Source organism: Letharia lupina (assembly GCF_014066315.1).
Source record: "Letharia lupina isolate WasteWater1 chromosome Unknown contig_5, whole genome shotgun sequence".
NCBI classification, from domain to species: Eukaryota; Fungi; Ascomycota; class Lecanoromycetes; order Lecanorales; family Parmeliaceae; genus Letharia; species Letharia lupina.
The window spans coordinates 2,388,474-2,403,572 of record NW_023502974.1 but is presented as its reverse complement, the minus strand read 5'-3'; the positions used below and the strand labels follow the sequence as shown (position 1 = coordinate 2,403,572).

General features: G+C 51.3%; 4 protein-coding genes across 4 annotated transcripts; 2 read left to right on the top strand and 2 right to left on the bottom strand.

Annotated features, from left to right (window-relative positions):
• Positions 1 to 106: 106 nt before the first annotated feature.
• Positions 107 to 1,402, top strand: HO133_008903 (uncharacterized protein; the record flags this gene model as incomplete). The annotated part of the gene is made up of 2 exons (XM_037299766.1): positions 107 to 293; positions 441 to 1,402. The coding sequence occupies 2 exons, from the start codon at positions 107 to 109 to the stop codon at positions 1,400 to 1,402; spliced, it is 1,149 nt and encodes a 382-aa protein (XP_037155767.1).
• A 420-nt stretch (positions 1,403 to 1,822) lies between these two features.
• Positions 1,823 to 3,837, bottom strand: HO133_008902 (uncharacterized protein; the record flags this gene model as incomplete). Its single annotated transcript, XM_037299765.1, has 9 exons — positions 1,823 to 1,999; positions 2,058 to 2,223; positions 2,272 to 2,546; positions 2,604 to 2,693; positions 2,750 to 3,108; positions 3,160 to 3,215; positions 3,277 to 3,541; positions 3,592 to 3,667; positions 3,733 to 3,837. The coding sequence occupies 9 exons, from the start codon at positions 3,835 to 3,837 to the stop codon at positions 1,823 to 1,825; spliced, it is 1,569 nt and encodes a 522-aa protein (XP_037155766.1).
• A 333-nt stretch (positions 3,838 to 4,170) lies between these two features.
• On the top strand, positions 4,171 to 10,368 carry HO133_008901 (uncharacterized protein; the record flags this gene model as incomplete). Its single annotated transcript, XM_037299764.1, has 6 exons — positions 4,171 to 4,467; positions 4,518 to 5,393; positions 5,442 to 5,784; positions 5,835 to 6,167; positions 6,227 to 6,843; positions 7,183 to 10,368. 6 exons carry the CDS (start codon positions 4,171 to 4,173, stop codon positions 10,366 to 10,368), a joined length of 5,652 nt encoding a protein of 1,883 aa, XP_037155765.1.
• Positions 10,369 to 11,458: 1,090 nt separating this feature from the next.
• On the bottom strand, positions 11,459 to 14,968 carry HO133_008900 (uncharacterized protein; the record flags this gene model as incomplete). Its single annotated transcript, XM_037299763.1, has 3 exons — positions 11,459 to 11,540; positions 11,594 to 12,975; positions 13,025 to 14,968. 3 exons carry the CDS (start codon positions 14,966 to 14,968, stop codon positions 11,459 to 11,461), a joined length of 3,408 nt encoding a protein of 1,135 aa, XP_037155764.1.
• Positions 14,969 to 15,099: the final 131 nt, after the last annotated feature.

Genomic DNA, 15,099 nt, shown 5'->3' with positions numbered 1-15,099 from the left:
TCTGTAAATAATTTTCTTCACACTACCGCACCAACTGCATCCTACAGGATCAATCCACGAATACATCAAGCCCTATCTACGGAGCAACATTTTCGGTACCAGCGCAATGGCTACCGTCAATATTGCCCTTCAGAATCAGACGAGCTCCAGCACCGTGTACGCCTACATCACTGGCCAAGCGCTCGACAATAATAACGCTCTATTCCTACTCCAATCCGATGGCAAGACTTACTACTATCCAACATCGCCTTCGTCTGTCGGCTCGGCCCTTGGTCAGGATTGCGCCATCCCTCGTACGTATTTTCGGAGCCCATATTTTCCCTGTTGGAGCAAAACTTGAGTCTTGAGACATATCTCGGGAGTCTTTACCCTCGAAACATGTTCCATGGCTCTATATTCCTCCTCGCATGGGCAATACTGACAGCGAAATTGTAATTTAGTGGGCGCACCTGGTAATACCACGACCGTCACTGTTCCCCACCTTGCTGGAAGCCGTATCTGGTTCTCTGTCGACGGGACTTTAACTTTCCTCCTCAACCCCGGCCCTGCACTCGTCGAGCCGTCGGTTACTAATCCCTCAGACCCGAATACAAATTTATCCTGGGACTTCTGCGAATTCACTTTCAATGCGGCCGAGCTCTTCGTCAACATCTCCTACGTTGACTTTGTCTGCCTACCCATCTCCTTGACCTTGACCAACACCTCCCACGCAACGCAGTATGTCTCCGGCATGGCGTCCAGTGGACTCGATACCGTCTGCCAGGAACTAACAGCTCAGACCGCCTCTGACGGCGCAGGTTGGTCCTCGCTCATCGTGCGCGATCCCTCCGGAGGCAACCTACGCGCTCTAAGCCCCAACAACGGCATCACTCTGAACTCCTCTCTCTTCAACGGCTACTACCAGAACTATGTCAACCAAGTCTGGTCCCAGTACACGTCCCAGCAGCTCTCCATCGACACTCAAGCCTCCTGGGGCACTGTATCCGGCCACGTCGACTCTTCCTCCCTCCTCGACTTCGGCAACGGTCTAACCTTCACCAAGCCCTCCGCCGCCGACATCTTCAGCTGCTCCACCGGTCCCTTCGCCGTCGGCTCCAACATCGAACTCGGCGCCCTCATCGCCCGCCTCAGCGCCGCTTTCAACCGCTCCACTCTGCTCATCGACCCCGTCGAGCCCACAGCTTCGCCGAGCCAGTACTATCAGAACGCGACCACGAACCACTACGCGCGCATCGTGCATGCGGCGAACTTGGACGGCATCGGCTATGCGTTCCCCTACGACGACGTGACGCCGACCAATGGTGTGAACCAGTCGGGGGCGGTGCAAGATCCGAGTCCGCAATTGTTGACGGTGGCTGTGGGAGGCGGCAATGCGTCTAGCGGGCTGACTACGCAGACGTAGCAGACTGATCCAGTAGGGCTATTGGCATGGGTGATGGGTCTTGATCTAAGACGTGTTGGATAGAAGAACGTTGAACGTCCTTTGGGTTGGATTGCGCTGCCTCGATCCCTCGTTTGTGCAATTGTTCTTGCAATTCTGTATTTCCTTCTACTTTCTATGTCGTTGGGCACATGATCTTGTTTAGCATTTACTTTGCCATTAGCTGTACATACGTCTCAGTCTCTTTGCCAACAATCATTTCTTCCGATCACAGAGTACGAAATAAACAGCCCTCCGAGCTAACTAGGCACGTATTACATTTCATTTTTGAACAAGCAAAGCAAAATGCAAAATGGGTATCATGAATCAGTACAAGCAGGTACTCTAGCGCCAGACAAGCCAAGCCACGCCAATCTAATTCCGCATTGACAATCCATGAATCTAACAACAGTCGAGCATCTTGGTCTCTCCTGTACTATCTTTCTGTTCCCGTAACGACTCGTTATCGACAGCTTCTGAAAGCGCATTGAGAGCTTCATCGATGGGACATGGGTCCTGCGTCGTGTACATAGCTAGAGACATGACGGGCAGACGCCGTAGGGTTCGCCCACTGAAGTTCTGCGGGCCGTTTCACATTAACATTCTGGGCTGGCTGCTGGATGCCAGTCTATCTTACCGTACTCTTCGCTGCGACCTTCCACAATGTTCGAGGCAGAGACTCTTCGTCGGCGGGGAAATGCAGCATCATGAGGTGGTGAGGCGGTAGATCTCTGTCGTCGACGACATGGAAATCAATTTGAGACTTAGGAGCCTTGGTTGAGTGGTGCGGAGGTGGCGGGCTGCTGTTGGGTTGTCAGCATGTTGAAGACATTAGGACCCGAATATGAGACCTAAGCGGAGTGTAGTATCTATCCGGAGAAGACGAAGAGGATGAGGAAGGTATGAGGGAGGCCCACCCGCTCGCGAGCTCGTCCTCATCTCCATCCAGCAGCATTCCTTGTGATGGTTGCTCGAGGGTAGCAGCTTCTAGGGGCTGACGGATTGGAGCTATGATTCCGCATTGACCAAGTTCAAGATAGCAGGAACGCAGAATCTCGTATCTAGCTCTTGGACCAGGATTTGAAATCTGTTGTTTCATGTCGATGCGGTCAATAAATGCCGGATCCTAACCAATGATTGATATGTATATCCAATGAGCGGCGTAGTGATTCGAATTACGCACCACAGCCTCGATCAAGTTGCTCGTGCAAAAGAGTAAGACGTTAGGTCTGCACCGTAGCCGATCAAGCGCGATCAGCAATGCATTGACAGCCTGGAATGTCATCAGCTTCCAGTCGCTACAAGTATATAAATCGTCTTGGTGCATACTCTCAAGGAGTCTTGCGGCTCGTTAGAGCTGCCAGGGTACTGACGTTTGCCGGCTAGGCTTTCTATCTCATCAATAAAGACGCAAATCAAAGCGTTTTCGTCCTCATCGAGCATCGACTCAATCATGGCGAAGAGTTTGTTGATGACTTTCCCACTCTCACCAAAGTCTTGGCTGAACATTGAATGAGCGTCAAATTCAACGAGCTTGCAGTGTGGGAAAGTGTTGCGCAAACGGATGGATAATTGCTGGGCTAAGGCTCGGCAGAGGCTTGTCTTTCCAGCACCTGGCGGTCCATAAAGTAGGACGGCTCTGCTCCAACAGGGCAATGGTTGGCGACGTTGACGAGCGGAAAAGGACACTGAGGCATGGTAGCTGTGGTCCCTTTAAGAGACAAAGCGAAAACACTGACTCATGCGGATGATGAATTTGAGGAGTCGAGATTGAATGAAATCTTCGAAAATCAACCTACCGGAATCAGGCACAAGTCCATAAGATGCTGCGATGCTGCAGGGTTGCAGAGCCTTACGAATCCCAAAGACCATGGAAATTCCTATTCGGAAGACTCGTGATCGTGGCTTGCGGCCCCTGAATGTCATCATTGGCGTTTTGAGCGATCCGGGTAAGTGTAGCCTCGGAAGGCTCGATTTGCTCTTCGTCGCCGTGGAGCTCGAAGACGTCAACGGTGATATCTACATGTGGAAGACGAATACAGGTGTTTGACTCGACATCTGTACTAGAAGTGAGGTCTGCAACAGTGATGAAATGGATGCCGGGAGGGTCGAGGAACCCATCTATCCAAGCATTGTTAGCATCATGGAAGAATAATTGGTAGTCATCTTACCGAGACATGGAAAGGTCTGCTTTAATTTGACTGTGGCATACTGGTTTCTGAGCCATCTTTCAACTCGATCTGCCAGCTTGATGTGACAGCATTACTATTGAATGCCATGGAAAGACGAAAGGTGCTGGAATTTTGTCTTACTGTTGGAGGCAAGGACTCCGGTTGTTTGGTACAGCACTCGACATGTAGCGTAGGCTTGCCCTGGGGATACAAAGCTTTCGCTGGAGATGTCGCAGTGCCGACCATGCTCGGCTCCGTATTGCTGCAAGTTAACACACGTCTCCTACTTTCATCTGAGAGCCTTGAGGGTGAAAGTCAAAGAAAGTCCTCATGTTTATAGGTTCGGGGAAGATGAGGGAATGGCCAAAAGATGCGGGCTGTGGCATTGAGTTCTTTTGGAGAAATTTACAGTACTCAAGTATCCTTAGCTAGTGTGCGTTTTCTTGGCAAGGGTCCAGACAACTAATCCAGCTGCTTGCATGTTGTCTCAAAACCTGCAGCTTGATAAGAAATACATTCTAACTACCGCAATGCTTCCCACGCCGACATAACTCCCTGGTGCCTGATACTTACACAACCATGGCGTCGGCTTGGACTATGGCGGACCGCGATGGCTACCTGGACCAGAGCCAAAATCATAATCAAAGAGACCTCTACACCCAACTCGCCATCTCCGTTGCTCTCGGGTTCTTCGCCTTTCTCGCCTTTTGTTTCTTGAGACCAAGATGGACATCTCTCTATGCTGCGCGCAAGAAGCAGAAGAATGCAGCCTCCACACTCCCAGAGCTCCCAGACACCTTCTTTGGATGGGTCCCAGCTCTTTATCGAATTACCGAAGATCAAGTACTTGCTTCGGCCGGTCTTGATGCTTTCGTAGTAAGTAGTCTGAAAGGAATGAAGAGGCTCGATGTCTAAATGAATCGCAGTTTCTTCACTTCTTCAAGATGGCCACCAAGTATATAACAATCACCCTCTTCTTCTCACTCGTCGTCCTATTACCAATACATGTACACGACACTGGCGACTATGGCCTGCCTGAATCAGGGAATCTTGGAAATCACACAGCCAACAGGACCATTACCTTCGGGGCCTATGGCAATGTGTCTCCATTGCTGGAGATAGCAGGATCTGGGAAGGCTACGAAGGGCGAGGATAAGCCGACTGACTTGATGCTCTGGATCTACGTGGTCTTCGTATATCTTTTTTCTGCCCTTGCCCTATATCTCATTACCACAGAGACCAAAAAAGTCATTCGCATCCGCCAGGACTACCTTGGCAGCCAATCCACGGTCACAGATAGGACCATCAGGCTCTCTGGTATACCCGAAGAACTACGCTCGGAGGAGATGATCAAGGAAGCGATTGAAAATCTCCAAATTGGTAAAGTGGAAAGCGTCTTATTATGCAAGGACTGGAAAGAGCTGGACGATCTTGTCACGCGCAGAATGAGCATCTTGCGGAAGCTCGAAGAGGCATGGACTGTACATTCGGGACGACCAAAACATGGGGGCAACAGGGCCCTACTCCAAGCCTCTGGAGGAAACACAGACCACGTCGATGAGTCTCATCATCTTCTCGATGGTGACAATGACGACCAGCCTCACGTGGATACGGCTACATCAGATCGTCCGAAGACACGGATATGGCACGGATTCCTGGGTCTACAAAGTCGACGTATCGATGCTATTGATTACTATGAGGAGAAGCTCCATAAGCTAGACGAGAAAATCCAGTCATCTCGCAAGAAGGTCTACAAACCCACTCCACTGGCCTTTGTCACACTAGACTCGACTGCTGCAGCAGTAAGTAATGTGGTCCGAAGAAGTCCCAGCAGTGCTAACAATGCGTAGCAAATGGCTGTACAAGCTACGATGGATCCCGAGCCAATGAAATTGCTTGCTAGAGTTGCCCCAGCACCATCGGACGTGGTATGGCATAACACGTATCTTTCAAGATCCAGTAGGATGCTCAGGGCATGGTCTATCACCTTGGTGATTGCTATCCTCACAGTCTTCTGGTCTTTACTTTTGGTCCCTCTTGCTGGACTGCTAAGCCTCGAAAACATTGGCAAGGTCTGGCCACAGCTCGCGGATGCCCTCTCCAGCCATGACATTAGCAGATCCTTGGTCCAACAAGGTCTTCCTACACTACTTATCTCCCTCCTAAGTGTGGCTGTACCGTATCTTTACTACTGTATGATCTCATCTGCCCAGGTCATTCGAATTGAAGCTGATGACATGCAGGGCTGTCAACGCTACAAGGCATGATGTCGCAAGGTGACGTCGAAATGTCGCTGATATCCAAAAACTTCTTTTTCACCTTTTTCAACCTTTTCGTCGTCTTCACCATCTTTGGGACGGCGTCAAATGCTCAGGCATACTTCAGCCGCATCGGAGATTCTCTCAGAGACACCACAAGCATCGCGTTTATCCTGGCCACTTCCTTGAAGAACCTCGTCCTGTTTTACATCAATCTGATCATCCTTCAAGGGCTTGGGCTGTTCCCCTTCCGATTGCTCGAGTTTGGCAGTGTCGCAATGTATCCGATCTTTTTGATAGGTGCTAAAACCCCTCGAGGTATGAGCCCTAGTTGGATATCAACCAAGCTCTCCGGCAGTCGCTGATCGAGGATACAGATTACGCAGAATTGGTCCAGCCGCCTGTCTTTAGCTATGGCTTCTATCTTCCCCAGACCATACTCATATTCATCATTTGCATCGTGTACAGCGTCCTGCCCGGCTCCTGGCTGGTCCAATTATTTGGCCTGCTTTATTTCATCATCGGAACTTTCATCTACAAATACCAGCTCCTCTACGCGATGGATCACCGTCAGCACTCGACCGGTCGAGCATGGTCTATCATTTGCAATCGCATCGTACTGGGCCTTGTCGTCTTTCAGCTTGCGATGACTGGTATTCTGGGTTTAAGTCTGGCAGTGTACCGCGCCATCTTGATCGTCCCTCTGCTCGCATTCACAATTTGGTTCATGGTCTTCTACCAACGCACCTATGACCCATTGATGAAATTTATCGCTATCCGCAGTCTCACTCATGACCCGCCTTTCGGAGCGTTGGCCCACGGCGAGTCAAGGTACGAGAGTGAGACCTCGAGGGGTCGCGATGTCGATGAGGACCGGGAGACAGGCCTGCGCTACATCAATCCTAGCTTGGTCACCCCCTTAGAGGATGTCTGGCTTGCAAAGAAGCCGACGAATGGTTCGTCTCGGCATGGTAATCATGGTGCCGAAGAGGATGTGTGATTCCTTCGAAAGAGGCTGGGTTGATTCCATGATTAATGCTATGCATAGCGAACGTGTTATTCTTCATGGCGTTTGGACTACTGCATTAATTGGGAGTTTTGTTTTAGGAGAGCTTTATACCCGTCCGCATGGGCCATGCTGATCTTTCGAGGCACATCTTCAAGTGATCGTTCCTTCTTGTTTCGACCGGAAAAGAGGCGCTTGCGTCTAGTGTGCTAACTCGTTCAGAGGTCTGCATCCACTGACAAGCAGCTTATCCTAGGTGTAGACCAACCACATTCTTTACCAGCACGGTCTTTCCGGCGTGCAACAGCTTTAACTACGTCTTCGCAGATCCTCCTCTCATGCGGGGTCGCCGGCCTTGACCCTGAACAAGCAGATTGTTTGGACTCCACTTCAGCCGCTCCACTGGTCACTATCCTAGAAAACGCATCTGTTCATATCCTCTACGTCGGACCTTCCTCTGCACCTGAAGTTACCCGATTGATTGGAGACTGTCCGACTCGCTTCGGAATGGGTCCCTTGGAGCTGGACTCTGCTACGAAGCCTGGAGCTCTTGCTGCCTCAAATGACGTCAATGCACCTCTCAGACCTAAAGCCTCTCCTCGTTCGACGCCCTCCAATTCCGTCCGCAGCAGCTTTTCATTCCAGGTTGCATCCGAGCAATCAGAGTCAGCCATACCGTCAAGTGAAGAGGGGAGCCCCATTAGAGGCCGCACGCTCGTTCGGGTCCCTGCGCATGAACGCCTTGAGCCTCGAGCCATGACTCGACTTCAAGCAGGCACAAATTTTGATGATCTTGACATTACAATGCGTCAGCGATTTCTGAGCCGAGATTTTTCCGAGGAACCCGAAGCCATCGACGGCTGTTACATGGAGCCCTTACCATTTGAGAGGTTCCGTTTATCTCTCTCGGAAGAGCTAAACAAAGCCGCAACCTTCAGTAGCTCAATCGACTTGACCAACTTCGGAGGTCATCGCGATACATTCGCTGTACTTGGTCTTCGCCGCAAGCAAAACCGAGGGCCTGAGCTCCCGGCGACCTTCTTTCAGCGACTCTTGAACTACATTCACTTCGAAGAATACCTGGCTGTTCGCCTTTCATGCCGCTGCTGGTCAGCCGGTATCACTCTCGCTCGTCCTGTCGTCATGCCGTCTGTCTACAAACTTCCTGCCGAAACTCTTGAGAGAGTCTACGTCTACCTCTCTCCTGTGGATCTGAATGCCGCTAGGCACACATGTAGAGCTTGGATGATCGGCAGTCTGGAAGAGAGGCTGCTAACAAGGGTGCTGAAGGAGGGTGGCTGGTGGAGGGCCGGAAAGGCTGACATGAATGTGCGTGAAGGGTTGAACGGGCATAGAACTGCCGACAGCATCAATGAGGAATGGATCTTAAGCAAGCGGTTGGCTACCGAGTGCTCTCTACGACCAGGTTGGACCGGCAACGGGCTCTCGGGAAATCTGTGGTCATCGTCGGGCAGACAATCTAATCATACTGGTGTTGCCCTCACATCCGAGACTGACTTTTCTGAACTGAGCACCGGCTATAACCCTTCTCGTATAGGAAACTGTCAACACGGATCAGCGGTTCACTTTACAGTCAGCGTCTGCTGCAAATTTCTTCTGGTTACTGAAGGCTGCCTGATCTACATCTACTCTCTGCGTGATAATACCTCGGGCCCACACCCTCATGGAGGCCATCTTTCACCTGTGACCACCGTCCTCTGCCCTCACCGCGTTCTGGCTGTAAGCATGGACACGTCCGCTCAGCGCTTTGCCGTCGCAGCTCTCCTTGAGGGTCGGGTAGGCCTAGTCTGCGACCTCCACGAGAACACCCGGTTGCCATCACGGAAACGATCCAATCCGCAGGTCTCGTCGGCTGTCACGCGTGACTGCAAGACCTCTATCTACAGTTCTGTCTCCTCTGGTGAGCCTGGCGTTACCGAAGCTACTCCACCCAATGAGCACGCTTCCTTTCAAGCAAGTCCCAATGACCGTGCCTTGGCTCGAGCGATTGCAGAAGCAAGTCACCCCGAAGTCCACGGCGCCCGCGACATCCACACGTCTTGGAGAATGGATGACCCTCTTGTTTCGCCTGAGCCTGGACATTCCCGACTCTCTCTTTCCTCCACCACGGGCTACATACCTCTCGAGACCGGTATACGTTCCATCTATCGCAACCTCTGCTCCGCCGAAGACCCGCCTAGAAGCGTAGCAATCTGCCCACAGCGCCGCTGCGTTGCCTTCGGCTGCTCCGCGGGAATTGAACTTCACTGGATTGATGCACTGACGGGGCAGGATCTTAATCGCTGGTTCCCACTCACTGCGCCGAGCGACTGCTTGTACTTCCTTCCGCCCAGGCCGGGCGTGGATTCAACGAAGAAGCTAAGGCTGATCAGCAGTGCTAGTCATCCCGAGGAAAAGGAAGGACTTGGGGCCAGATACTTTCCCGGTACGAGCACTAGTACCGCTAGACATGAGGGTGTGACTTATGACGAAGGGTTGTTTGACCCTAGTAGTTCGGACAATGCCTTCAGGGGTTCCGCAGGGTGCGATCATTATCGCGCTGTGCCCATTAGTGATGGTTGGAATGTCTTGTTTACTGATCCCGTAGAGGGAAACCTGTGTTTGGGCACGGATGCACCGCTTGGATCCGGAGCTACGAAGCTTATCAGGAGGTTCGTCTTCAAGGGACCAAGCGAAATTGGGAAGGCTGTAGTGCCCAGGGTCTACGCAGCTGGTGGTGAGTTGCAGTGGGGTGTCAGAGTTGTGGTTGGGTATGGAGAAGCTATTTGGCTATTTGTTGTGCCACCTGATATTTTCTTTGGTCATCAAGACAAGACAGCTGAAAGGCAAGATGGGCAAGATGCCAACGCAATTGGAGAGCCAATGAGGATCGAAGGCGTCAAGATCGGTAACATGCAGGGGCTCGTTGACCTTGCGGTCGATGCATCCGGTGGAATCCTAACCATCTGGACTTTCGCCGTCAACGGCATGGCATATGTTTGGCAGATTGCCGGCCGGCAACAGTCTGTAGAGAAAAGGATCGTACTCAAAGACGGCGCGGTCACAGCCCTGGAAGACGCAGATGGCGACACCTATATGCTCAACACCTCCAAGGCAGCCGTGCACTTTGATGGCGCCGCACCCTTACGCCCGACGCGTACCGGCGCCACGTGCCTTCACCCTTCCTTGCAATCATCCATCCACAATTTCCTCCACGGCCTCCACGACCGTATTTTCGACCGCGATCGTGACATCGACCATGACGGCGACATCAAAATGCCCGATGCTGACGCTGAGGAAGACGAGGGCTACGCTTCAGGTCACGACGAACTGGCGCAGGCCGGCGGTGCTTTTGCAATCCATGTCCCCCCGCTTTGGGGTAGATGGAGCGAGGAGGATGCGGATTGGGTGCCTGATTATTTGGCGCAGAGGGGAGGGGAGATTGAGGATGAGGGGTTAGGCATCGATGTGTTGGAGTTGACGAGGCTGGAGGTTGAGATCTTGAGTGCATAGAGAATGCACTCGGCGACAGACGGACGTGTAGAGGGTGGAGGTAGAGAGAGAGCAGCGTAGCCTTATTATTACTATTGGATCCAGTGTTCTGGCTCCAGTCCTAAGCTTCCTAACCAATAGTCGAAATTAATCTGTTGCAACAGCGTAGAGAAAGGGTCCCATCGTCAACGTTTCCCCAGCAATCATATAACGATGCAATGGTGTAGAGTCGGTGTTTGAAGCCGGTAGGACACTCGACTTCAGTACAAAGAAAGATTTAGAAGAAAACCAGCTTCATGACAATATTTGAATCTACAGGACAGATATCAACTGGCTGCTAATCATGAGGTCGCCTCGTATATCCAAAGAGGAGGATACAACATATATTCAGACAAAAGAAGCTCTCTGATCAAAGAACGTATGTAGGATATAATAATCATTCTTCATTACCATTATGACCATACCTAGAGGGCGTGAAACAGCTCTGAATACTCTTGATCACCCTTACAAGCTGCAAAGCGTACGTAGCACCTGTTCAGTCCCAGATCCGCAAACTCCTCATCTCTCCTTCCACCCAAAATCTCATAAGAGCAGGAGCGTGGGACCGGCACTACTCCTGCTGCACACGATCAGCCACTGCGCAATGCCCAAGCGCGGAAGAAGACACAAGTGTGGTAAAAGGCAAGTCTCATGTTATGTGGGTGTGAGAGTCTCCAGGGGACCGGCTGCATACACACAGCCTCAGATTTCAACAACAATTTTCTTAATCATAGACGGATATAGAGAAGCACAGAAAAGGGAACGACAACGTACCGTTCGGGTGTATGCTCTGGATTCAGTTTCCGACCATGCAGTATTGGGAACGAGGTACGAGAGGCCGGTCACGGCTAGCTGTGCGTATCAGATGCCTAATGTTTGTGCGAATGTGTTAGCTTCAAGAAAGCGTTGTTGCTGAGCTGATAGGACGGGGGCAGAAGAATGTTGTCAGAGTCTAATTGTAAATAGCATCATCGTTATGCATTTGCAAACGCTCAATGATTATTTCTGACGTGTTTTTCATCATAGAATAAGAGAAGCGGACAATGGGTCAGGGCACCCCTTACCAAATAGTCTACAGCTGCTCGATCCCAGTGACCATCACATCTAGCTGTATATTGTTTTGGTCGGAAAGCATCGAATGAAGAGACCGAGACCTGTGCGCTGAGGTTTAGCGGATTGATGGACTATTTGATGCAGGACAACTTACAAATGACCAAGCTGTTTCTCACTAGCCTCATGTTCTAGCTCTTTCGACTTGACTGCAGCAACATCGAGGACAGACTCTGGGACATTGGCTAGGCGGGCGACGTTCAAGCCGTAGGACCGATGAGCCACGCCTTCGCCAATCTCGTAGAGAAATGTGATCTCCTGGCTAGCATCGCCAGTTTCCGTGAAGCGCATATGTACGTTCTTCAGCTCGCCATTTTCGAACCCCTTGGCGAGTGCGCTGAGATTCTGGTAGTGGGTGATGAAGAGCGTCAAGCTCTTCTTTTCTCTGACCACGTGATCCAGTACAGCTTGGGCAATGGCGACGCCATCGTGTGTCGAGGTTCCGCGACCGAGTTCATCCAAAATGATCAACGACTTTGATGTCGCTTGCTTCAGGATGTCCGACGTTCCGGATAGTTCCACCATGAAGGTAGACTCTCCCGCCATCATGTTATCAAAGGCACCCATGCGGGTGAAGACAGCATCGAGCATGCCAAGCTTAGCGGACTCGGCAGGGACATAAGATCCAATCTGGCCCATGATGGAGATAAGAGCGACTTGGCGAACATAGCTTGACTTGCCTCCCATGTTTGGACCGGTGATGAGCAAGGCTCTCGTGCGATCCGAAGCGAGATCAGTATCGTTGGGCACGTAGGCATCAAGGAGAAGCTGTTCGACCATGGGATGTCTGCCCTGCTCAACAGATATGCACGTCTCGTCCATGTACTCTGGCTTGACGTAGCCTGGTTGACCGGCGATGGCGGCAAGAGACAGTAAGCAGTCAAGCGTGGCAAGAGCCTGAACGCAATCTCGGAATGACTGATACTTGGATGAGATGTCTGCCAATAGTCCGGCAAATGCAATATCGCACGCGGCAGCCAACGCTTCTTTATGCTGATCCCTTTCACGAATGAGACGCACAACTTCCGGTGTGTGGAATCGTGAAACCTTCTTTGTACCGCTGATCTTTGCCCATGAAGCTGGGACGTTTTTCAGTAGTGCATTATCCACCTCGATCAGATACTCTATGCCAGCAACCGTGACATATTCTACCTTCATCTTCTTAACCTTTGCAGCGGCGACGGGTCGATGAGCGTCAAGCTCCTGCTCAACACTTGCTATACCCATCTTGTGCTCCATGATGTCTTCACTTTCCACCTCTTCTCGGAAGAAAGCATACTTGTCGTCTGCCTTAGCGGCTTCTGGGTTGATTTGGTCCAAATATGAAACTACATCCTCCGCGATGGTTGGAAGAGCGGCAATAGCATTGTTGATGATTGATGACTGGAAGCCAGCATCCGAAGGCCTTTTTACTGAGACGAACTCAGTGGCGATGCGTTGCATAGTCTGCAAGACAGTCAATAGCTCCGGGCGAGTACACTGCACAAAATCAGTAAATGGCAAGGACGCTGGAAAAGAATGTACTGACTTTGCCATAGTAGATGCGTATCAAACTCTTCTCCAGATCACTTCTGATCTGAGAAAGAAGGTGTTTGACCTTGTCCGCTCGCACTGTCGGCTGGTCATCATTGAGCTCTTCGACAGCGGCGATGCGTTCTTCCAGCTCAGCCTTCCGAAGCAACGGTCGGCCTACCCATTTGCGTAACAGCCTCTGGCCGAAGCGTGTCTTAGTCCTGTCCAGGGTCCAGAACAGGCTCCCCTTCTCAGTATGGTCTGTCTGGTTCTGGTAAATCTCAAGGCTAGTTAGGCTGGTTCCGTTGAGCAGCATGTGCGATCGAGCACTGAATGACTGGAAATACTTCGTGAGATCGAAAACATGTTCGAGGCCATAGTCCGTCAGATGCGTGATCATCGCAGAGAGACAGATTGTTACACCCTCAGCGAGCTTTAGCACGTTGTCCAAGATCTTGCTTGCTTTCTCATCATCTTCCGCAGTTGAGGCTTTCATTTTCTCGGCGTAAAAGTTTGAAACGTGACTGTAAGCTTGCGCTGCCATAGTCTTCGGCTTGTCGACTCTCTCCAATCGCACTCTTTCCCCGAAGACGTTGGTCTTACTTCCCGACAGATGCTGTACCAATTTGTCGGTTGCTTTTGAAAGATCGCCGACAATCAAGATCTCACAAGGCGAAATGTGAAGTAACCGAGTCTCTATTTCGCTTCTCATGAAGCCATCTTCGAAGTCATCGTGTATCACATCGCCAGTCGCAGGCTGTACAGCGACCAGCCCGATGTGGACCTTCTCGTCCGTCCCCCAACCTTTGGCATTGCTTTCTGTGATGCACACGAGATAGCCTGTAGCAGGCGTACCGCTGGAGGGTGCCCCTACTGATGCTTCCAGCCCTTCAACATCGTCGATATATGTGCCCTTGGTGTAAAGATTGGTAAGTTTCCGAACGAAGGGAGCATTTCGATTGTCTCCAGCCGCTTTCAGGGCTGCTGTCTCCAACTGCCGGATAATGCCTACTTTATGCCCTGCACCCACTAACCGCTTGACATGTACATGTAGTCGATGGGTCGGTATGCTAGCCGATGCAAAACGGTCCAGATGGGCCTCGGAAGGGTGCTCGTCGAATCTAAATTTTCCTGGTATGCACACGATACTTAATTCCTTAGCAGCAACTCGTGCGTCTTCTCCCCAGAACTTGAACTTATAGCCAACTTCCATAATCATGAGGGTGTCCAGGTGCTTCCTTTTTATGTCCAGGAATTGCTTCTCCATTGGCGTGAGCTTGCTTGCGCCTTTCTTTGCAGTGACCCCTTTCCTCCCCCTGGAGGCAAGTTTGGACGTTCCGTCCTCCTCAGCCTCTTCGTCATCCTCGGCATCATTCTGATCTTCCGCAGTCTCTTCGCTGATTACCCAATTGCGCCTCTTGATGTCGGCGATACTGTCGGGTCGACCCAGCTTCTTGACAAACTTCTCGTGTAGCGTCTCCTTGCGCCGCTTGGTCTCGTCATCGTCCTCCAAGTTCTCCTCATCTTGAAAGGGGGAGCTGGAAAAGGCATACTTGGATGTGTGCAGTGTTTGTTTGGGCTTTCTGATTTCGTTGGCGGTTGTGGAGATGAGGTGCTTGTCAGAAGTCGTACCTTGGCTGTCCTCGTGTGGTTTTGAAAAGCGTACTCTTTTGCGAGCCGGTAATCCTATGGAGTCGCCGCCGTTATATTCTCCGCCCTCGTCGTAGACGTGCTTAGGCGCCGGAGAGCTCCTTTCCCCCTTTGAATGTATATCAACATCAACGTACGAGTCGACAAAAAGGCTCTCGTCCTTGTCGCCGAGCAAAGTGCCGTTGGAAGCTCTGGAGGTGCTAGGAGTCAAAGCGGGCGGTGGTTTGACCGCAGCGTTCTTAGTGAAGAAGTTGGAAATTGACTGCTGCTTTTTGGCTGAGGCCTGCGAAGAACTCTGTGAGCCCACCATGGCCCCCTCTCTGCTTCGGGCAAAGTATTGGATGCACTGATTGTCAGCGCATGGTGGTCACCAAGAGAGAAACAGCAGAGATTTCCGCGTAAAGTGCTTTCCGCGTTCGCGCTAGTGATCCTAGCGTCTTG